The 20,103-nt window shown below is 40.5% G+C and overlaps 1 protein-coding gene across 1 annotated transcript in view; it reads left to right on the top strand.

The window, feature by feature from the left end:
- grin2bb (glutamate receptor, ionotropic, N-methyl D-aspartate 2B, genome duplicate b) overlaps positions 1-20,103 on the top strand; it is a 148,327-nt gene that overhangs the window by 117,026 nt on the left and 11,198 nt on the right. Inside the window, exons 8-13 of the mRNA XM_085356592.1 lie at positions 268-439; positions 5,095-5,248; positions 7,167-7,292; positions 9,040-9,269; positions 10,604-10,764; positions 12,053-12,240. Of these exons, the coding sequence (XP_085212718.1) occupies positions 268-439; positions 5,095-5,248; positions 7,167-7,292; positions 9,040-9,269; positions 10,604-10,764; positions 12,053-12,240 (1,031 nt within the window). The remainder of the gene's footprint in view (positions 1-267; positions 440-5,094; positions 5,249-7,166; positions 7,293-9,039; positions 9,270-10,603; positions 10,765-12,052; positions 12,241-20,103) is intronic.

Here is a 20,103-nt window from a genome sequence, read left to right as displayed (position 1 = left end):
GTCTGCTAAAAAAAAAAGCAAACAAACAACAATTTGCATTGTAAAAGCAAACTTAAAAAGTATGTAAGTAAAAAAAAGATCCACATTAAAAGTGTTTATATCTGAACCTAGTATTTCCAGGTGTGGTAATCAGTGCCAAACCTTGGTGATGTCTTCTTTCTTTTGCATTTGCTGGTTTTATGTACTCAGACCAAACAAAACTTTGATCTCGAGTTCGTGAAACCTTTTATCCTGCTCTCTGATTTGCATTTATTCCTCTTTGTCCAGCAATCAAACAGGTGATTCAGGGATTTACATCAAGCGCTGCTGCAAAGGTTTCTGTATCGACATCCTGAAGAAAATCGCCAAGACGGTCAAGTTTACTTATGACCTCTACCTGGTCACCAACGGCAAACACGGCAAAAAGGTTAATGGGACTTGGAACGGCATGGTTGGAGAGGTGAGAATATTTTCTTTTACTCTTCCAGATTCCATGTTAGTTTTTTTTTATCTTTTTAAAATAAATTACTGCCTTAGATACTGTTGCACTGCAGTAGGCAGATGTAGATATAAATGCAGTGTATTGTTGTTCAGAAAACTGATCAATGGTGTTCTAAGTTCATCCCAACACTGGGGAAAAAAGAAAGCATCAGCTTGAAAATACCCTCCGGGACAGTTTGGTCAATTTCATTCAGATCTGCTGGCAAATCAGCTCACTGTGGATTTCATAGCTGGCCGAATGCTGGAGAAAAGCACTGGAGACGTCGCCATACAACCATTATTGAACCATTAGAGAGACACAATGATAGTTTATACTCAAAATCTAAGTATTTTTAATTTCTTTCTCTGATTTCCATCATAACGATTGGACTTACAGTATAACTGCAGTGCTTTATATTTGTATAGCTCATCATTGGTAGCAGTGTGTTGCTGATGGTGGTGCCTACCATCTATTGTATTATTTGCATTCATTCATTCATTCATTTAGTCAACATGAATGAGGTATGACAGAAAAAGGTGCACCATAAATAGACAGATTCTGATGCAGACATTGCTTCCTTGCACAATAGCGGCCGATTGTTTGATTGTGTTATTGCGATTAAGAAAGCAAATGCACATCTTTCTTCATCTTAGTAAGAGATTTGATTGACAACTATTTTGATTATGAAATGGTTGTGATCTGAGAGCCACGTGATGTCCATTCCACGTGCACAGACTCTTAATACTTGATGATTTTTTTCAATGTATATCTCTGTGTAAGTTTGTGTTATTTCATGGCAAACTTGCATGCCGGTTGTTGTCTGTCAGTCCTCAGTCGCACAGGCTAACAACTCCCTGGAAACCTCAGGTCGCTAGGGCAAAAAGTGGAAGTTGCTAACTAAGACCAGGTGAAGAGGTGTGCTGCACCAAAACCTCCTGCGGTCGCTAGAAAATTGCTTCATCTTCTAGTTTACAAAGAAGATGCTGGGTTTTCTGGAACAACACGTTCTCATCCCAAAGCGTAACATTTTACGCTAGGTGACAAATCGTCAACATATTACGTTTTCAGGCACCCAACACCTTCCTACATGACGACATCGGAAAACTGAGGACCTGTGAGAACCGTTTGGACTCAATCTACACATGTTTGCTCTTCTCCTTAAAATCGCTTGCGGACACACTATTTAACGTCATCAAAGTGGTGGTTAAGGTTAGGAATAAGGTTATGGTTAGGGCTAGGGAGAAGGTTAGGTTTAGGGCTGGAATACAGGGCTGGAACGACAATTTGACAAATGATCAGGAAATAAACATTTTTCTTTACAACCTGTGATTGCCAGAGTCACTGACTGGTATCTCGGCCTGTGTTACTGGATCCTTAGTTAGCTCACTGAGATACGTTATTGCAACTAGAGCAAGACATCATAAGCTGAGGTTGCATTGCTTTTCATGAGTCTATTACTTTTTCCTTTCATGGGTGGAGTGTATAAAAGAGGACTTGAAGTGGATGCTTCAAGAACAACATGCAAGCCATTCATTGACTGCTTATAACACCCCCCCCCCCCCCCCCCCCCCAAAGAAAAACAAAACAAAACAAAAAGACAAACCAAAACAAAAAACCCCCATAAAAGTCAACATAACAGGAATCTAAAAGAGTATTGAGATCACAGAAACACACAGCAATCAGAAAAAGAACAAAGACGAAAAATATCACGAGACGAAAGAAGCAGACAGGAGTAGTTATACACTCAAACAAAAAGTCAAGACTAGTTATACACCCTGAGCTGATTGGGAACAAGAAACAAAAGAAGAATGAGAGACAAGTGTGAGCAATCAGGATCATCAGATAACAAAAGTAATATATATATATGAAGGAAAACTGACCTTAAAGGCAAAACAGGAAATAAAAGAAACACACAAGCATAACTAAGCATGGAACAGGCACAGAAAACAGTGAAGGAGCTACAACTTATAAAAATCACAAATCTAAACCAAAACATTGGATTGCAAACCTGAAACTCATCACTAGACTAAACATAAAGGTAGAATAAGGACTCAAAATCACATGAACTATGACTCACACCTGTACAGTGTCACTAAAGCAGAAACCCAAAGATCGCTAAGAAACAGTAAGACCAGCACATTTTATATGTGAGTGTTTTGTTCAGTTCATTTTGTTGTAGATAGTGAAATAATTTTTGAAACAGCTCTTCTACAGAAACATCTCTTTGCTAGAAGGCCCTAAAAAGGCAGCCAGGTGACCGTAATTCTTTTCATTTTATAAATATTTATTAGTCACTTATTAGCCAGTGTTGTAACATTTGGTGAGAGCTGATATCCAAAAAGAGTAACAGAATTAAGTGGAAGGCGAGCACTTAACGTCTGTTAATTAACAGACATTTTTCTTGACAGATGTTTGACTTGTCACAGTAGGAAAACGACAGGTGTATTAATGATGGCTGCATTACACTGGCACATTACACGTACAGGGTATGAGATTATAGCAATTATGTGATAGGTTTAATGAAAGCTAAGCTGTGTGACATGGATTGAACCTTACCGTTGAGTGAGACATCAAATTTAATGCATTTAGACTGCATCATGATAAAACTGCTGCAATTTCTCTGCTATTTCTTTCCACACTGTGTCATTCCTGGTGTGGTCATGATAACAGCTGGAGGACACATCAGGAAATAACTGCCAGAGCTCGGCTACAGAAAACCTGCTCTGAACATTTTACCTCCATCGGTTTCATAATGCTGCCATTATCGTGATGTTATCTATATTGTTTATTGCTCCTTTTGTGGTTGGGTCATAGATTTATGTATGTTATGTATAGCAGCGTGTTAATTTCAAAGTTTTCTCCCAGGCTGTCTTTGGTCTGCGAGTCTGCCTTTGGGACTGTGGACCCAATTTGAATGTATTTAGTATGCTTTATGTTTATTTATTCAACATATTTTCATTATTTTCTAATTCTCCCCAGATTTTTAATGATTTGTTTGAAAATATCATTAGAGTACACAGACTTTCAGATTTTAAGCATTTTAAAATCAATTAAGCAATCAAGTGCCTAAAGTATGAAATCAAATACAGATACTGCTACAGTCAGTAAGTGTTATGCTTTAGTTTAATTATTGGTTATTTTTATAGTGAGTTTTATTTCGCTCTAACTGTATATGACGCAGACATAAAATCCTGTCTGCACACACAAAAAAACAAGCAATGATTCAGTGAACAATGACCAGACTTTCCAAAATTTCCAGTTTTATTATTTTAACTGTCTGCAAGTATCGAGGCCATGTCAAAAATGTAGTTCTTTGAACGGCCTTTGATGTATAACCTATAAATAAGAGAGACATTACTTTGCCCGAAATCCTGGTCCAGCAAATGCTGGTGATTTTTGAACAGTGTTAGCATATGGTGCTAACTCTGTTTGGATTGTGATCAGTGATTTCTTATAAACCAGAAGTTTGATCATCGCCTATTTGTAATGTTACTAAAACACAGTACGCAAAGAACTGCAACAGTTTGACATCTTTGAGTTAATCATAGATAATGAACTTTTTCCATGTTAATTTAGAAGTTTTGGAATTTTTGACGTTAAAAAGAGGAAAAAAACAAAACAAACCCTTTCAGCTTGGTTTTCGCACACTGCGTCATCTCTCTGTTGGTTTCTCACTGCTTCAGCACTTGTTCCCTATAGCTTGGCCTTGGGTGGGGAGAGGGGTGGGGGAGGCTGTGATCAACTCCACAAAAACTCAAGAGGACGCTATGATGGTCCTAATCAGAGATGGGGAAAGAAAAATGCATGTAGAGAAAGGCGGAGTGATTGGGCAAGAGAGGCAGAGAGGGAGAAAGCAGCCTCAAGGAAAGACCCATTTCTCTCCTGCACATTGCACATCCACCACAATGCAGCCTTCACAAATGAACGCGATGTCAGACCTAACTTATCATGACATCGAGCGAATTATTTCATTATTACGATGGGAACACTGATTAGTGAAGATGTGCAGTGTAGTGTAAACTAAGTAAATCTCCAGACCAGTTACCATAGATTGTGGTGTATATTTGCTGCTGTTGTACGTTGGCATAGAGGCAGTGCTATTCAAATGTGCAATGCACCCATGCACAAATTCATTAGTACACATCCTTAAATGCTTAAGCAAGCAGCTAATGATTTAATTTGAATGGGGGAAATAGGACAACAGATGCAGAAAACAGAACAGAAGGAGAGAGCAAGAAGAGAGCGGGCCACTATGAAGAAGTGTGACAAACAGAGGGAACAAGCAGCATGCAGGATTCCTGTTCACTCTGGCGTACATACATCCCTTTTTAACAGTCTTTTGTGCTCCTTTTTTATTCATGGCCTGAGGCTCCAGAAACTTTGGACTAAATATACCTGTACACACTTAGAGGGAGGCTGGGCTGGTGGGGAGTTCAGCTCTGACCCAGTGTGGAAATGATCTCCTTTTCCTCCTGATTTCAATCTTTGGGAAAAGCCTGTTGGTCTCTTAGCAAACATGGTGGATAGTTTAAAAATGATAGCACTGATTTACCATCCCCCTTAAAGACCTGGGAATATTCAGCACTGAGCTTCTATGTTCCCCTCCTGTCCGTGTCTGCCTGTTTGTTCCTCAGGTAGTGGATAAGAACGCCCACATGGCGGTGGGTTCGCTCACCATCAACGAGGAGAGGTCAGAGGTCATCGACTTCTCTGTGCCCTTCATTGAGACGGGCATCAGTGTCATGGTCTCCCGTAGCAATGGGACCGTCTCCCCGTCGGCCTTTCTAGGTAAGTAAAAACACACCTGATGGTCCTGGCAGATGTACAGCACAATCAAGAACAATCAGATGCGCACACACGCTCGTATCGCATAATAAATGCAGAATCACAGACAGAGATGACACTAGGTGAGTACATTGCTTGTTTATGGTGAACAACCTGTTCTGGCAGCAATAAAACTAACAACTTTAACAACACAGAGACATAAAAAGCAACAGGGAGCAAGATATCAGTCAAAATCACTTGAAAAAGGTATGGCTGCAGTGATGAGTATTGAAAAAAGTTTCAAGAATCATTTTTATTGTTGGCATTCAATGCAGGTTTACAGAGAAATGATAAATTTATGGCCTTGAAAACAGCAGCTGACAAAAAAAATCTCACAACAAGGTCCACGGAGAGGTTATTCTGAAAGTTTAATGGAATAGCAGCTGTTCAACATTTTTAGGAATTTTCTTTCTTAATAATTGAAGAAGGAACTTAAAGTTCTGTCCTTTTTCCTTTGTGCCAGAGAATCTCATTTCATGTTGCACACGGGGGCAGGCGTTTTTCACACATTTATCAGGACACTCTTTCTGTTGTTCTAAAGCTCATTGGGATGTTTTAAAGTGAAAAAGGAGTAGGCAGAAACTACAATCATCTTGTTTTGTCAGCTAATTTTTCATGATTTGACAAATGCAGTGTGTTTCCAGTGCATGTTTCCGTCAAAGTAAAAGGTCCTCTGTCCTTTATTAGTTTAGCTATTTATAATATTTAAAGCGCTAGCAGTAAAAATATAATAAGCCTGTTACAAAAACACGTTTCTTTCTTCTTTCATTTCTTAAGTTGAATCTACAAAAAAAACAGGTATTAAATATTTTTGCACCAACAAGGTGATTCCCAAAGAGCTATTACTTAAAAACTTCAAAAAATATTTGAGGAAACTGCACAAGTGGAGGACAAAATCCATTATTAAGCAAAGGACACACAAGAACTGGACTGAAAATCAGTGACAATAGGTCTGATGGAGTGGCCCTGTCATGGTTTGGGGATGCGTTTCGGCAAAGTGTTGTTGGGGATCTTGTCAAAATTCATTAGAATTATAAACATCCATCAAAGTTTGATCCACCGTGTAACACCATCTGGTAAGTGTCTGATGGGCAAATTAATTAAGTAATAATTACGTTTTCAGCATCACAATGATCCCAAAACACTTAAAGAACTATTCCTATAGAAAGAAATGACAAAAATGCTGCCTAAGAGAGTTGACGTACCAAACATCGACTCTCAAGCTCATTACAATTGTACAAACTCTTTTTTCCTTATATACTTACATGTTGTATTTCCATATATGTTTACACACATTTCAATAAAGAAAATGTCCCATTTTCTAAGCAAAACATAATGAAATGAGGGGTTGTTAAGACTTTAAACAGTACTATAAATATGCTGATTTGTTATTGTTTAAAAAGTGATGTAATGTAAAGAATGAAAGGAAAAGAGTTGGACCTCATGAAAGTGCTTAGAAAAATGAAACTGCAAAATACTATAGAGCTGAAAATTGGACAAATTTAACTGACTGTGAACTGCTCAGGAAGAGCTGTCTGGTGAACCTTTGGTGGGGATTGTTTTGTCAGCTACAACACTGTGGTGTTTGTCACAGACCATAATATACGATACAAACTACAAAGCAATTGGAAAACGTGCCTCCTTCTCAGTGTTTCTCTTCAGAGGTGCTTGTTAGTGTTCACAGAAACTCAGACAAAATCCATAAATGTGACAAGCACAAAGCACATAGCGTCTGAATACAAATAGGCATGTTGATACCCGAGGGGTGGTGGTGGGGAGGAGGGGGTGGGGGGTTATATTATAATTTACTTTCATTTGCTTTAATGAACTTCCTTTCTCTGTCTTCTCACAACCTCCCTCCCTGTTTCCCTCTCTCTTTCAGAGCCCTTCAGTGCCGACGTCTGGGTGATGATGTTTGTGATGCTGCTGATCGTGTCGGCAGTGGCTGTGTTTGTGTTTGAGTACTTTAGCCCGGTGGGTTACAATCGCTGTCTGGCAGACGGACGAGGTGAGAGGACACACACGTCCATTAACACACAAACCCAGACCCACTCGATTCCTGCTGCTAAAAGGTAACAATGAGGTACATTTTTAGCCAATCTGATGTGCTCTAATGCAGTCTTAGCCAGCAGGCTTTGTTAACTTGAATGCAGCATTCAAACTGAGCCCTCCAGGTGCTAAATTACTTTGACAATCCCGTCTGAATGAGTTCAACTGGAGCTCTGGGACTTCCTACTTGATGTCTTGAGTGCTTATCTGCATCTATAGTCACTTAAGCTCTTTCACTAATGAAAAGGATCATTGGCAAGAACCAGATAGCTGATCTTAAGTATTCTTAGCATCGCTGCGCAAAAACAAAGACTCCTCTGTTCCTGCATTACAAAATCGTTTCTGTTCTCAAATAGTACAGCAGCATTACACCGCCACATCTACGGTTGTAAAACTGCTGAATACAGTTAACAAGATCTGGTACCTTACACTGAAAATGTATGTCAGGTCTAATGATGTCTGACAGTATCAAACAACACTACCCTGTTGAATCAAATGCAGTCTCAGCACTCCATTCATATCAACTTGCCTATCAAAATCAATGGCTCAGATTCATTCTGGGTTTCCTTTTTTTCCCTCTAGCTTTTATATGCTCGCTCTGTTTGACTCTGAGGATTGTATTAGGTTGCCACAATAGCAACCTCTCAAGATAAAACCAGAGAAGTGTTATATTGCTGCTTACAGCCTTTTTTTTCTTTCAAGGACCGAAGGGAATAAAATAGTTTGGAGTAATGTTTCCTACAGTGCTGTTTTCTGAATGTCTTATGGGTTGTGTCACTTAATCGCTGGGTTGTGTAAGGCTGTTGTCCTGTACTGCTGCTGCAGCTGTAGCATATGTAATTGCAGCCTGCTGTGCGCCCATCTCCCCCCCACCTCCCTTCGTCCCTCTCCTCATTTCTGTGGTAGGTAGTGTATCCTTCCTGCCACCTTGTCATACTCCCGTAGAGGTAGGTGGAGCAGAGTTAGTAGTGTGTAACAGTGGGTTGTCATTGCCATGTCTGGAAGAACAGATGTTGACTGTAGAGCACATCCTGCGATCACTGACAAACTAAAGGATGGGGCTAAATCTATGCCGTGTTCCTCCCATCCATCAAATGAGTCCTTCAATGAGTAAATGCAGATAAAGCAAGGTAATACCTGTGATCTGTGAAACTGATCCCTTTTTCAAATCAAATCAAATCACTTTTATTGTCACATCACATGTGCAGGCACACTGGCACAGCACATGCGAGTGAAATTCTTGTGTGCGAGCCCCACAAGCAACAGAGATGTGCAAACACAACAACACAAACGAGCAAAATACAAGAATGGCCAACCTGAAACTAATAAATATATGTACAATATATAATAGTGTATGCATTTCTGGATGTGTATACTAAATATTTTCCTACGTGTGTGTGTGTGTGTGTGTGTGTGTGTGTGTGTGTGTGTGTGTGTGTGTGTGTGTGTGTACACATTTTTACAAATTAAATAGTAAAAAAAAATAATAATAATAATAATAATAATAATAATAAAATATATAAAATATACAGAGTTGAATATGTGCAAAACAAGTGGCATTTATATACAGTGTGGAGTGCATAATGTTGAAGTTCCAGTAGTGAAGCTGAGGTGTCTATGACGTGTTCAGCAGTCTGATGGCTTCTCCCATTTTGCTTTGCATCCTCCTCCTCCTCCCCCTCCTCTCCTGTCATTCTGTCTCCCAGAGCCCGGCGGCCCCTCCTTCACCATCGGTAAGGCCATCTGGCTGCTTTGGGGTCTGGTTTTCAACAACTCTGTCCCTGTGCAGAATCCCAAAGGCACCACCAGTAAGATCATGGTGTCAGTGTGGGCCTTCTTTGCTGTCATCTTCCTGGCATCCTACACTGCCAACCTGGCTGCCTTCATGATCCAGGAGGAGTACGTTGACCAGGTGTCAGGCCTGTCAGACAAAAAGGTGTGAATTTAAGGCAATGTGATAGTTTGTGGGGTGAAGGAGCACATGGGTGTGAACACATGTGAGAGTGGGCTACTTAATTTGGAGTGAAACTAGTGTCTGTTTTATTATTTTTTTATTAATTTACTTTTTCTATTTAGAATGAATATTCAAGATACTAGCCCCATGTTTGCCTACTGGTGGTGGTCAGAAGGCCCGGTGGCGCCTGTGTCCGGCAGCCTCGCCTCTGTCAGTGCGCCCCAGGGCAGCTGTGGCTACAATGTAGCTTGCCATCGCCAGTGTGTGAATGTGTGTGTGAATGGGTGAATGACTGAATGTAGTGTAAAGCGCTTTGGGGTCCTTAGGACTAGAAAAGCGCTATACAAATGCAGGCCATTTACCATTTACCATTCAATTCAGTTTTATTTATATAGCAGCAAATCACAACAACAGCCACCTAAAGGTGCTTTATTTTGTAAGTTAAGGAGCCTGTATTACTGCAGACAGCAGCCTGCTTTGAGCAAGCACACAGTGGGAAGGAAAAACTCACTTTTAACTGCAAGAAACCTTCGACAAAACCAGGCTCAGGGAGGAACAGCCATCTGCTGTGACCGGTGGGGGGTGAGGGGAGGAAGATGAGACCAAAACCCCCCAAAATATTATGGATGAGTGTTTCGATTCAGTGCTTTGAACTTATTTGATCTCTCTGCTAACTTGCTACTGTAGCTAGTTTTGATGCAGGTGCAACATGTGGTTTTTCAGAATGGGGCCGTTAGCTTATTGTAACTGGTAGTTTAATGTAATAGCTCAGTCACAGAGTAAAAATAGATAGAACCTCCTTACAACAAATAAAAAAAATGCTTGCCTGGCGGTTGCATTTAAATTTTTATTTTTCCTCTGTCCAGAGGTCGAGGGTGTTACACTCTCAACATCTTTCCACACTTGATTGCAAAACGATTGCACAGATTGCTTCTCATAAGGGGACACAACCCTGTATGGATGGATGGATGAGACTGATGTGCATTTTGAATTTGTCATTTAATCTAGAAAAATTAAAAAATTAACGATTGCATCAAGTAATTAAATAAGAAATAAAACTAAGAAACTAAAACTGCTGTTTTGATCTTTTCAGCATTTTTATGCTTGTAACATAAATTGCAGATCTTTATTCTGAACTTGATCTGATGAGTCATACATATTTGTCTAAACATGTCCAAGGATTCTTCACATCTCTAAACAGTTAGTTGATTTTAAGCTTGCTAAAGTCCTGCTTAACAGTGCATTAAAAGGATATTTGATGCAGCTCACTGCTCTTTTCTCTGTGTGTTTTCTTTTCCCGAAACCCCCCACCGCAGTTCCAGAAGCCTAACGAATTCTCACCGCCGTTCCGGTTCGGCACGGTGCCCAATGGGAGCACAGAACGCAACATCCGCAACAACTACCGGGACATGCATGCCTACATGACGAGCTTCCACCAGAAGAATGTAGACGAAGCCCTGTACAGTCTGAAGACTGGGTGAGGAGCAGAGAGATAGCGGGCCTGATGTGGGACGCTAGGAGGGAGTTGAAAAGATTTCAGGAGGGAGAAGAGAGACTGTGTTATGGAGCCGTAAGGTCCTGTACTGATGCAATACACAGAAAAGATGATGAAGGAAAAAGGAGAGGGAGACAGAGGAAAAGAGAGCATTCTGGGTAATGTGGGTGGGCAGCGTATCTGCCTGCCACTGGCACCCAGAATAGCAGCGTAGCATGCGTTTGCTCTGAAAGCTAGGTAACATCTTTACTTCCTCTTCACTCTTTCTCTCTCCCTGTCTTCAAACGCTTTCACCCACCACGGCTGAAGAAAACAGAACAGGGACGAACCTGTGATGAAGGGCACAGAGGTCCTGGAGCCCTGAGGGGCCCTTGGTGGAGATTTGTCACCAATCTGAAGACCGTCATGTCATTGTATCTGTTAACCCAGGGTTAATATGGATAGAACACAATGCAGAGGTTTTACAGGAAACATGGCAGTTCACCACCCCAGACCCTGAAACACTTTGGTCTCATGGTCAGTTTAGTTACTGAGCTTGAAGATTCGTTCTCAACACTGGAAACAAAAGTGATATATTTTACTTCTTCACATCTGAATGGAATTGGTCATTTAAACAGCGAGGTTTATATTTGAACTCTATGACCGGTGTTTAGGTGTTATCTATCACATGATGACACCTAAACAATTTCCATGACAAGAGAACAACCTAAAATAGATTCCTTTCCTCATTACAGAAGAGTTAATGGCCTAAATTTCTCCTACCTGGTTTACTGTACTAATTTATATTTTATTTGTATTTTACTTGAATTGCCTCTGTGCTATTACTGCCTTAAAAAGATCACACAGTCTTGCCTTGTAGCACTTTATATGAGAGAAACTCAATTTCCTTGTAAATTTTCTCAGTGTTTTGCAATTTCTTATTAACTGTTACCTGAAAAAAAGAGAATTAATACCAATTAATCATAAACAAGCATAGCTTGGAGTTTGCAGTCAGTGCAGTGGATACCAGGTCAGGTCAACATGCAAAAATGTGCAGAGACAAACATATCATTAAAAATGACTTACCTGCCTTTTTTCTTTACTGCCTAATCACACCGTACTTTACAGGGAACCTCTCAGACCATTCAATGACACAGATGATTGTGATTCAGTGTCTTAAAATCTCCATTTGACATAATGAATCGGTGATTTGAACATTGTCACTATTTGTGGTGAAGGTGGCTTCACAGCTTTGACTTCCAGCTCATTTTTCTTCTGTCATCCTTCACAGCAAATTGGATGCCTTCATCTATGACGCTGCAGTGCTAAACTACATGGCTGGCAGAGATGAGGGGTGTAAGCTGGTCACCATCGGGAGCGGCAAAGTGTTTGCCTCCACCGGATACGGCATCGCCATCCAGAAAGACTCAGGGTGGAAACGGGCCGTGGATCTGGCTATTCTGATGCTATTTGGAGATGGTAAGGAGTGAAATGATGCAATACAGGAAATTAATAAATATTCTAGTGTCTCGTATCTCATATAACAATTATACAAGTTATGCAAGTCATCACAGTCTTAAAAGATTAGATAATTGTCATGTAAATTTAGTTTTTTAAAGATAATGATGTGTTTTTAGTGTCATAACTGCAGTGACTATTGCCTACTGCAGAGAGGGCTTGGGCAAGTAATGTTGTGATAGTGATATTACAGGCAAATTAAATAGACCATTACTTTTAAGAAACTTCTGCTGCAGCCTTAATTTGTACAATAATCATTCAGGTTGAAAATAACAAAGTGAAGTCATGCTCTCATCGGGGTAGTAAAACTGGAGTCATGGAAGGAGCAGTGACTCAGAAGGTGGCCGGTGCTCGCTATGGTGACAACCCAAGAGCCTGCTGATGAAACCCAGCAGTCAGCGAGGCTGTCGAGCTGCAGGATGAGGCCTCCAGAGCCAGGTTGGCTCATCGCAGGCCTTAATCAACAGCGCGGTACCAGCAGGCCTGAAAGGCTGCAGCTGCTGTGGCTGTAGAAATGAAAGTTTCAACGGGGGATGGTTTGGTTATTTGGTAGCTCGGGAGGTGTTTTTGCAAAAGCCCGCTTTGGCAAAGAAATTAAATATTGACCTTAACTGAACATTGCTAGGAGTTCGATTGTTGTGATCGTCTTATGTCTCCACATTGATTTCAGGAACAGGGCCTACGGAACGGCAGAGTGATTAGGTGGAAAAACCAAATTCAGCTCGAACACCTTAAATATATTTGATTTGTTCAGGCTCGGTCTGGAGCACATCAGTAAGGATGGTCCTATACATATATCAGTGACATGATTTGAATGTTTGTCTGCAGCAGTAATATATCGAAGGGGGTTTGATACGGCCATTAAAAATTCTATATTTCGATTTTGACTCTGTTTTGAGTCAAAATAAAAATATAGTAACTTTGCTTAAGTCAAAGTTTTCTTTTTACCTTTGTAATATTGAACACCCATAGATCATCCACTGTCTAAAATAAGCAGTTTTAGCACCTCTTCTCACTTTAAGCCTCCTTTACTATGATCGACTGCTCCTCGTGAACACAAGGTATGGACAGCAGGTGGGTGTGTTCATCTCAGGTGGGTATGGTTACCAGGTAGGTATCGTCTGGTGGGTATAGCCATCTTAAACAGAAAAATAGGAACAGGGATGTTTACTGTCATTCACAAAAATCCAAAATTAGAAAAAAAACTGGCCATATTTTATCACACACACACACACACACACACACACACACACACACACACACACAGATATATGTATAAATACATATCTGTGTGTGTGTGTGTGTGTGTGTGTGTGTGTGTGTGTGTGTGTGTGTGTGTGTGTCAGAAAAGAATAATAGGTCCACTTGAAAGTAAAGTCCTTCCCATTTTTTGACTGATGTACAGTTTAATAGATACAGACATATAAAAACTTTAAAGCTCAGTCTACAATGAAAAGTACATACATTTTTAAAACCTTCACCACCTCCACTGGGTGATACGTGATATGTGCAGGGAGTTCTGGGGCTGAGTGCTTATAACCAGCACATTTATCTTTCTTTAAATTGGTGCTGCAGCTTCATCATATATTATGGTGGCACCATTACATCAATATGGTGTTATTTCAATATAAAGGAGGCAGAGTCCTGAATACAGGACTCAAAGGAGAGGAACTAGAAAATAATGGTGTTGACACCGTCTGTGAAATGTGATACTGTATGCATCACAGAGCAATGCTCTCAGTTTGCCGGTTCTGTTTTGTTTTAAGCTCCAGCTCCGTGTGATTTGGGTGGTGACTGAAAGAAAGCAGCAGGATGTTTGATGTCATTCTAAAAGAGTGATGATGATGAGAGCACTGATCCACGAGAGGCTTAGTATTGAGCTGCCACCCTCTACATGATCAGAGTATTGGGCTAGCAAACAAGGTTTGGGTACACAGTGATGGTGCAAACTTTGCAACTCCTTTTGGACGAGGGTTGGCTACAAACTGCTGGCAGAGGTTCGTGCAGTGAGATAGGTGACAGACAAATGAAACTATAGTGAACCTAGAATGAATTCAGCTCATCTGTATCACAGTCCCGTGAAAAACCAAGTACACTCCATTATTCAAAGCTTGTAGAACCACCTTTAGCAGCAATAACTTGAATTTTTTTTCTGTGATTTTGTCAGTCTCTCACATCTTTGTTGGGGGATTTTGCCCCAGTATTTTTTACACATTGCTTCAATTTATTGATTTTTGCACTCATTTTTTTATGCACAGCTCTTTTAAGGTCTGACCACGACCTTTGATGTGTGGATTTTGACTGGGCCATTGCAACAGCTTAGTTGTTTTCTTTTTCAGCTATTCTGTTATAGATTTGTTGGTCTGCTTGGGATCATTGTTCTGTTGCATGAACCAAGCTTTAGGGAGTTCATGGCTGACTGAATGACTGCAATGGGCCAAGGTCCTGTGGCTCAAATCATCACCCCGCCACCACCGTGCTTGACAGTTAGCATGAGGTGTTTTCGCTGATATGCTGTTTCGAGTTGTGGTGGTTTTCTCCAAACATAGACTGTGCATTCTGGCCAAAAATCACCTTGGTCTTGTCTTTCCAAAGAACATTATTCCAGACGTCTTGTGATTTGTTCAGATAAACTTTGCAAACTTAAGTTGTTTTGCCATGTTCATTTTTTTGAGAAAAGCAACCTATCCAAACAGGCCATACTGGTTTGGGCTTTTTCTAATTGTACTGTCATAACACGCTAACTAAGGCCTGTGGAGTCTGATTTGTATCTACAGAGTTTTTTTGCAGTTTCTCTGAGTCTGACTTTGGGGTGAATTGGAGTTGCTGGGATGTCCACTCCTCAGAAGATTGTGGCGTTGTATTAACATACACCTTAATGCTCCAGACCGGAAAACTGAAAACTTTTCTGCTTTTGTAGAAGTGTATACACTAGATGTCAATCATTTACTCAAGCCCGTAGCATCTGGCTGCTACTTACCCTCTGAATTCCTGAGGAAGCAGTAAGGGTATACTTAGTTTTTCCTAGGACTGCACTGAAACCTGGGAAAGCTCTTTTTTTCATGTGACTGTACATACTGTAAATCACCAATTGTCACCAACTTGTCAGTGGTGGTAGTTTCTCCACCCATGAAACGTGCAACTGCTGAATGTAGACTGTGTTATTTGTATAAATTAGTCCAGTCAGAAATGTTAACAAGGGAAAAGTTCGAGGGGTACTCCAGGGGGAACTAAAGCACCCCAGGAAAATAGTTTGATGTCCTTCGCATATTGGTAGCTGTGAAAGGGAAATGCAGTCTAATTAATTAATTTAAATGAAATGACCGACCCGGAAGAGTCTGTCTGATATTTGTGTGAAACAGAAAATAGAGTCTGACCTTTAAAGTTATATATTCAATACTGTTCAAAAGTCTCGAGCCATCCTGCGTTTCTTTATATTTTGTTTCCAGACTTTCTGGTAATTTTTTAAAAGAGGTCTCGAGGCTTTCAGGAGGACTTTCAAAGTGTTTCTTTGGATATCGACTGCTTTTTCACTAGTTTTCAGTCTAGTTCTTGTAGCTGATTATTTTCAGGGATTTTTTTCTTCTTTTTTTTTAAACCACATAACTGTGACCTATGAATTATTCAAGCATAAAAAGACACCGCACTCAAGGTATAAAGGTGTTGTGTCAATACATAACAGACAACCTAGCAAAGATTCTGCTGAAGCCTAATCAGAAATGGTCTCTTCCTTAAGAAGCCAATCTTACCATGATACCATGCATCTGATTGGCAACAGTTTCAGTTTTCAGCATGACAATGATCCCAAACGCTCAGCCAGTGCAGTAAAATAGAACCTGAATAATAATGGATTGGATTTATATAGCGCTTTTCAAGGCATCCAAAGTGCTTTACAATGCCACTATTCATTCACTCTCACATTCACACACTGGTGGAGGCAAGCTACGGTTGTAGCCACAGCTGCCCTGGGGCAGACTGACAGAAGCGAGGCTGCCATATCGCGCCATCGGCCCCTCTGGCCAACACCAGTAGGCGGTAGTGTCTTGCCCAAGGACACAACGACCAGGACAGAGAGCGCGGGGATCGAACCGGCGACCTTCCGGTTACAGATACGCCTCCCAACCCCCTGAGCCACGGTCGCCCCATGTTACACTTTATATTCAACACTGAGTGTTTTGAATAGAAAAACACTCAGCATGACTCACCTATCAGTCATGGATTGTCTGTCCAGAGCCTTGACGGCAACACTGTTGAAGCAGTTTAGGATCATTTTGACTGAGAAGAGAACAAAAGGCAGCCAACATCCAAAGAAGAGCTTTGAATGTCTTTCAAGAAGCCTTCAAAAACATTTACTCAAGACTACTTAAAGAAACTACCAGAAAGCTTGTTCACAGAAGTTCACGATGTGTTGAAGAATAAAGGTGGTCATACCAAAAATTTACTTTTAAGTTTGTTAAAACTGTACAAATTCTGTTTTACTTATTATCTTTTCATCTGTGATGGCATGTTTCAGTAAACTTATTCCTCATTTTCCAAGCAAAATTTTAAAAAAATGAGGGGTGGCTCAAGACTTTTGCACAGTACCCTACTGTACTAAAAAAATAATAGTGAAACTACTGCCTTGGTCTACTACCGTTACATTTTGTACCTCAGGAAATAAAAGACACAACTGTTCCTGATGTGAATCTTTGCCTTCAGAGAATACACCTTCTCCACTTCGACTGATAGCATGTCCTCCACACTGCTCACCTCACTACCTGCCAGATCTTATACTCTACAGCACGCTGACACACACTCATACATACACAGACGTGGCCTTCCAGGTGCTATCACTTTCCATTGTGTCGTGCGAGATGGATAAAGAGGTCAGTACGGAGAGAACATTCACCTTGGATCAGATCGTTCGGAGTCAGATTGATCCAGACGTCGACACACTGTTGGGAACTTCCCGAGTGGCGTACATTAAAGTGCTGGCTTGTGAAAGGATGTGATTGTGACATGTAGCTGTGTGGATGCTTGAGTGTTGTGACACATCTCCACGAATTTATCCAAATGGAAGTAAAATCTTGCCGTGTACACGAGGCCAGCACATCAAGCATTACCTCTCATTACCTCTTGCAGATTGTTTGGCTGTCAACACACATACAGGTTAAGAGATCAGACTCATCGATGTTTGCTCATTTCCGTTGCTTCCTGTTTGAGTCAAGTTGTATGCAGAGGGGAAGGGGTCAGTAGCGGCTTTGCAACAGGAAATAGTGGAACTGCATACAGAATAGCCAGGAATGATGCAAGATCAGGAGGAACAGGTAAAGGTGGAGGAGAGGGGTGGGGTGGGAACAATGAAAAATAAGAATAAGCAGAGTAATAGGAGAAGAATTTTAATCATAGATATTTCTTTCACCTGATAAATTCTGCTCATTAATCTAATATATCATCAATTTGGTTCACATTCTACAAAAAAAGCGCAAGCTATGCAGATTTAATAGCAGTAAGTATTCAGTTTGGAGAGCTGTTGCAAACTGTTTAGATGAATCAGTCATGCTGGAGCTAAACATCTGTTTGGAAATTTAAAGGGAATCAATGAATTCCCATTTGTGCTTTGTAGTCACAAGTCAGTCTAAAAAGTAGGTTATTCTATCAAATATTTCTCAGGCAATCTCCCACCACTTTGATCATTTAAATTTCCTTTTTGAGGCCATTTATTTCCCAAATCTTTCTGCCCTAATGTGACGTGATGCTCATTCTATTGTTTCAGCTCTGTTGATGTGACAAAAGTAGTTCTTTAATCACCAAAAAAATCACCTTGCAACGGATTGCATTTCCCCAAGTTGAAAGGTTATACTCCTTGTTTTAGTCCATCCAATGACTATCTGTGTGTTACTCATCAGCATGAAAAAACTGTCAGCCCCCCACTTTAATACTACCACATAACACAGTGCTCTGTATCCCTCACTGAGGCTCATTTTGGTCTTAATGTACCAACCTACTGTTTGTCCCAGCAAGTCTAATACTTTTGTTTTATCAATGGAGTCTCAAACACGTGCACAGCTTTGCCGTCTTCATTGGCACTGTGTCTCTTACTCTCACCTCGACATATGGACATAGATGACATGCATATTTTGTTTTTTTTAACATGCAGGGTTAATATTTTATCCTAAGCAACAATTTTTCCCTAAACCAAAGTAGTTTTTCGTCAATACACCCAAACAAAAATTAAATGAACACAAAAGTTGAAAAATGTAACTAAAAACAGAATGCATCGATTTGCAAATATTCTAAACCCATGTTTTATTCACAGTAAAATGCAGAAAACATGACATTTTGAAAGTGAGACATTTTTATTTCATAAAACAAATATTAGCTCATTTTGAATTTGGCAGTAAACGTTGGGTAACAAAAGGCTGGAAAATTAAGTGGTACTAAAAAGAAACAGCTGGAGGAACATTTTGTAACTAATTAGGTGAACTTTCAACAAGTCAGTAAAATGATTGGACCATCGAGCGGCAGATGGCCGCCCATCCCTGAGCTTCATTCTTCTGGAGGTTTCTTCCTGTTAAAAAGCATATTTCCTTTCTACTGTCACGCAAGTGATTACACATGGGCTACATGCAGTGTTGAGGAGTAACGGAATACATGTACCGCCGTTACGTATTTAAAATACAAAATATGAGTAACTGTATTCCGTTACAGTTACCGTTTAAAAAGGTGGTATTCAGAATACAGTTACTTTGTTGAAATAAATGGATTACACTGCGGTACTTTCCTGTTTCATTTTGTCGCGGGTCAGGACTGTTTGGGTTTTGTTTGACAGCTACGTTCTGTTGTTCCAGGCGGCAGCGCTACGGTTGCCATGGTTACAGGGCGACGCTCTCTCTCTCTCTCTCTCTGCGACTGTGTGTTTCCTGGGTGAGAGAGCGCCTTTTCGTTGTTGTTGTTGTTGTGCTAAGCTAACAGGCAGAATGCTACAAGCATAGCTCTAAAGAATGTAGCATCATGGGCAGTGTAGTCCGTGTTGCAGGGAGAATGGACTGCCATACACATTATGGGTCTGTGAGCGCGAGGAGGGAGAGAGAAAAAGGGGAGTGGAAAGGTTGGAGTTGTCATCGAGGAAAAACGGGAGCTGGAAGCATGAAAATATAATAATAACCACTTCAGCCAAGAAGAGTGCCTGACGAGCCCAGTTGTAAGTAAGCTATTAAGACTCGACTGTACACCGTGTTCGTGTTTTCCTCCGAAAACAATAAGTTCCGTTGGAGCAGTCTTTCAATGTCTCTCTCTGTCTCTCGCAAGAAAAGTTGACCCACACAAGAAAGTAAAGCTATTTTTCGGCTACGAGCCGACAGGGACCCCGCCGTATTAGTCAGAGGTCCCTTTACTACAGCTCGGAGTCGCGGACCTTCAGTAATAGTAATAAATCACACAGCAATAGTACATTCACGTTGTTGTAAAAAGCATGATAATATATTAAGTAATCCAAAGTATTCAGAATACGTTACTGTCATTGAGTAACGTAACGGAATACGTTACAGAATACATTTTGGGGCATGTATTCTGTATTCTGTAATGGAATACATTTTAAAAGTAACCTTCCCAACACTGGCTACATGTGATTGTTAGGGTTTTCTCTGTATTATTGTAGGGTCTTTACCTTACAGCATAAAGTTGTATTGTTGTGATTTGGTGCCATATTAATAAAACTGAATTGAACTGAACTATAAAGAGAGCATGTTTGACAGGCAGAGTTTCTCAGAGGCAAAGATGGACAGAGATTCCCCAATCTGCAAACAAAACTGTGTCTGCAAGCTGTGGAACTTCATCCTAATT

Source organism: Diplotaxodon limnothrissa, linkage group LG6 (assembly GCF_057381915.1).
Source record: "Diplotaxodon limnothrissa isolate DT_005_m linkage group LG6, D_limnothrissa_male_GT1.1, whole genome shotgun sequence".
Lineage (NCBI taxonomy): Eukaryota > Metazoa > Chordata > Actinopteri > Cichliformes > Cichlidae > Diplotaxodon > Diplotaxodon limnothrissa.
This window is presented reverse-complemented; position numbering and strand designations above follow the sequence as displayed.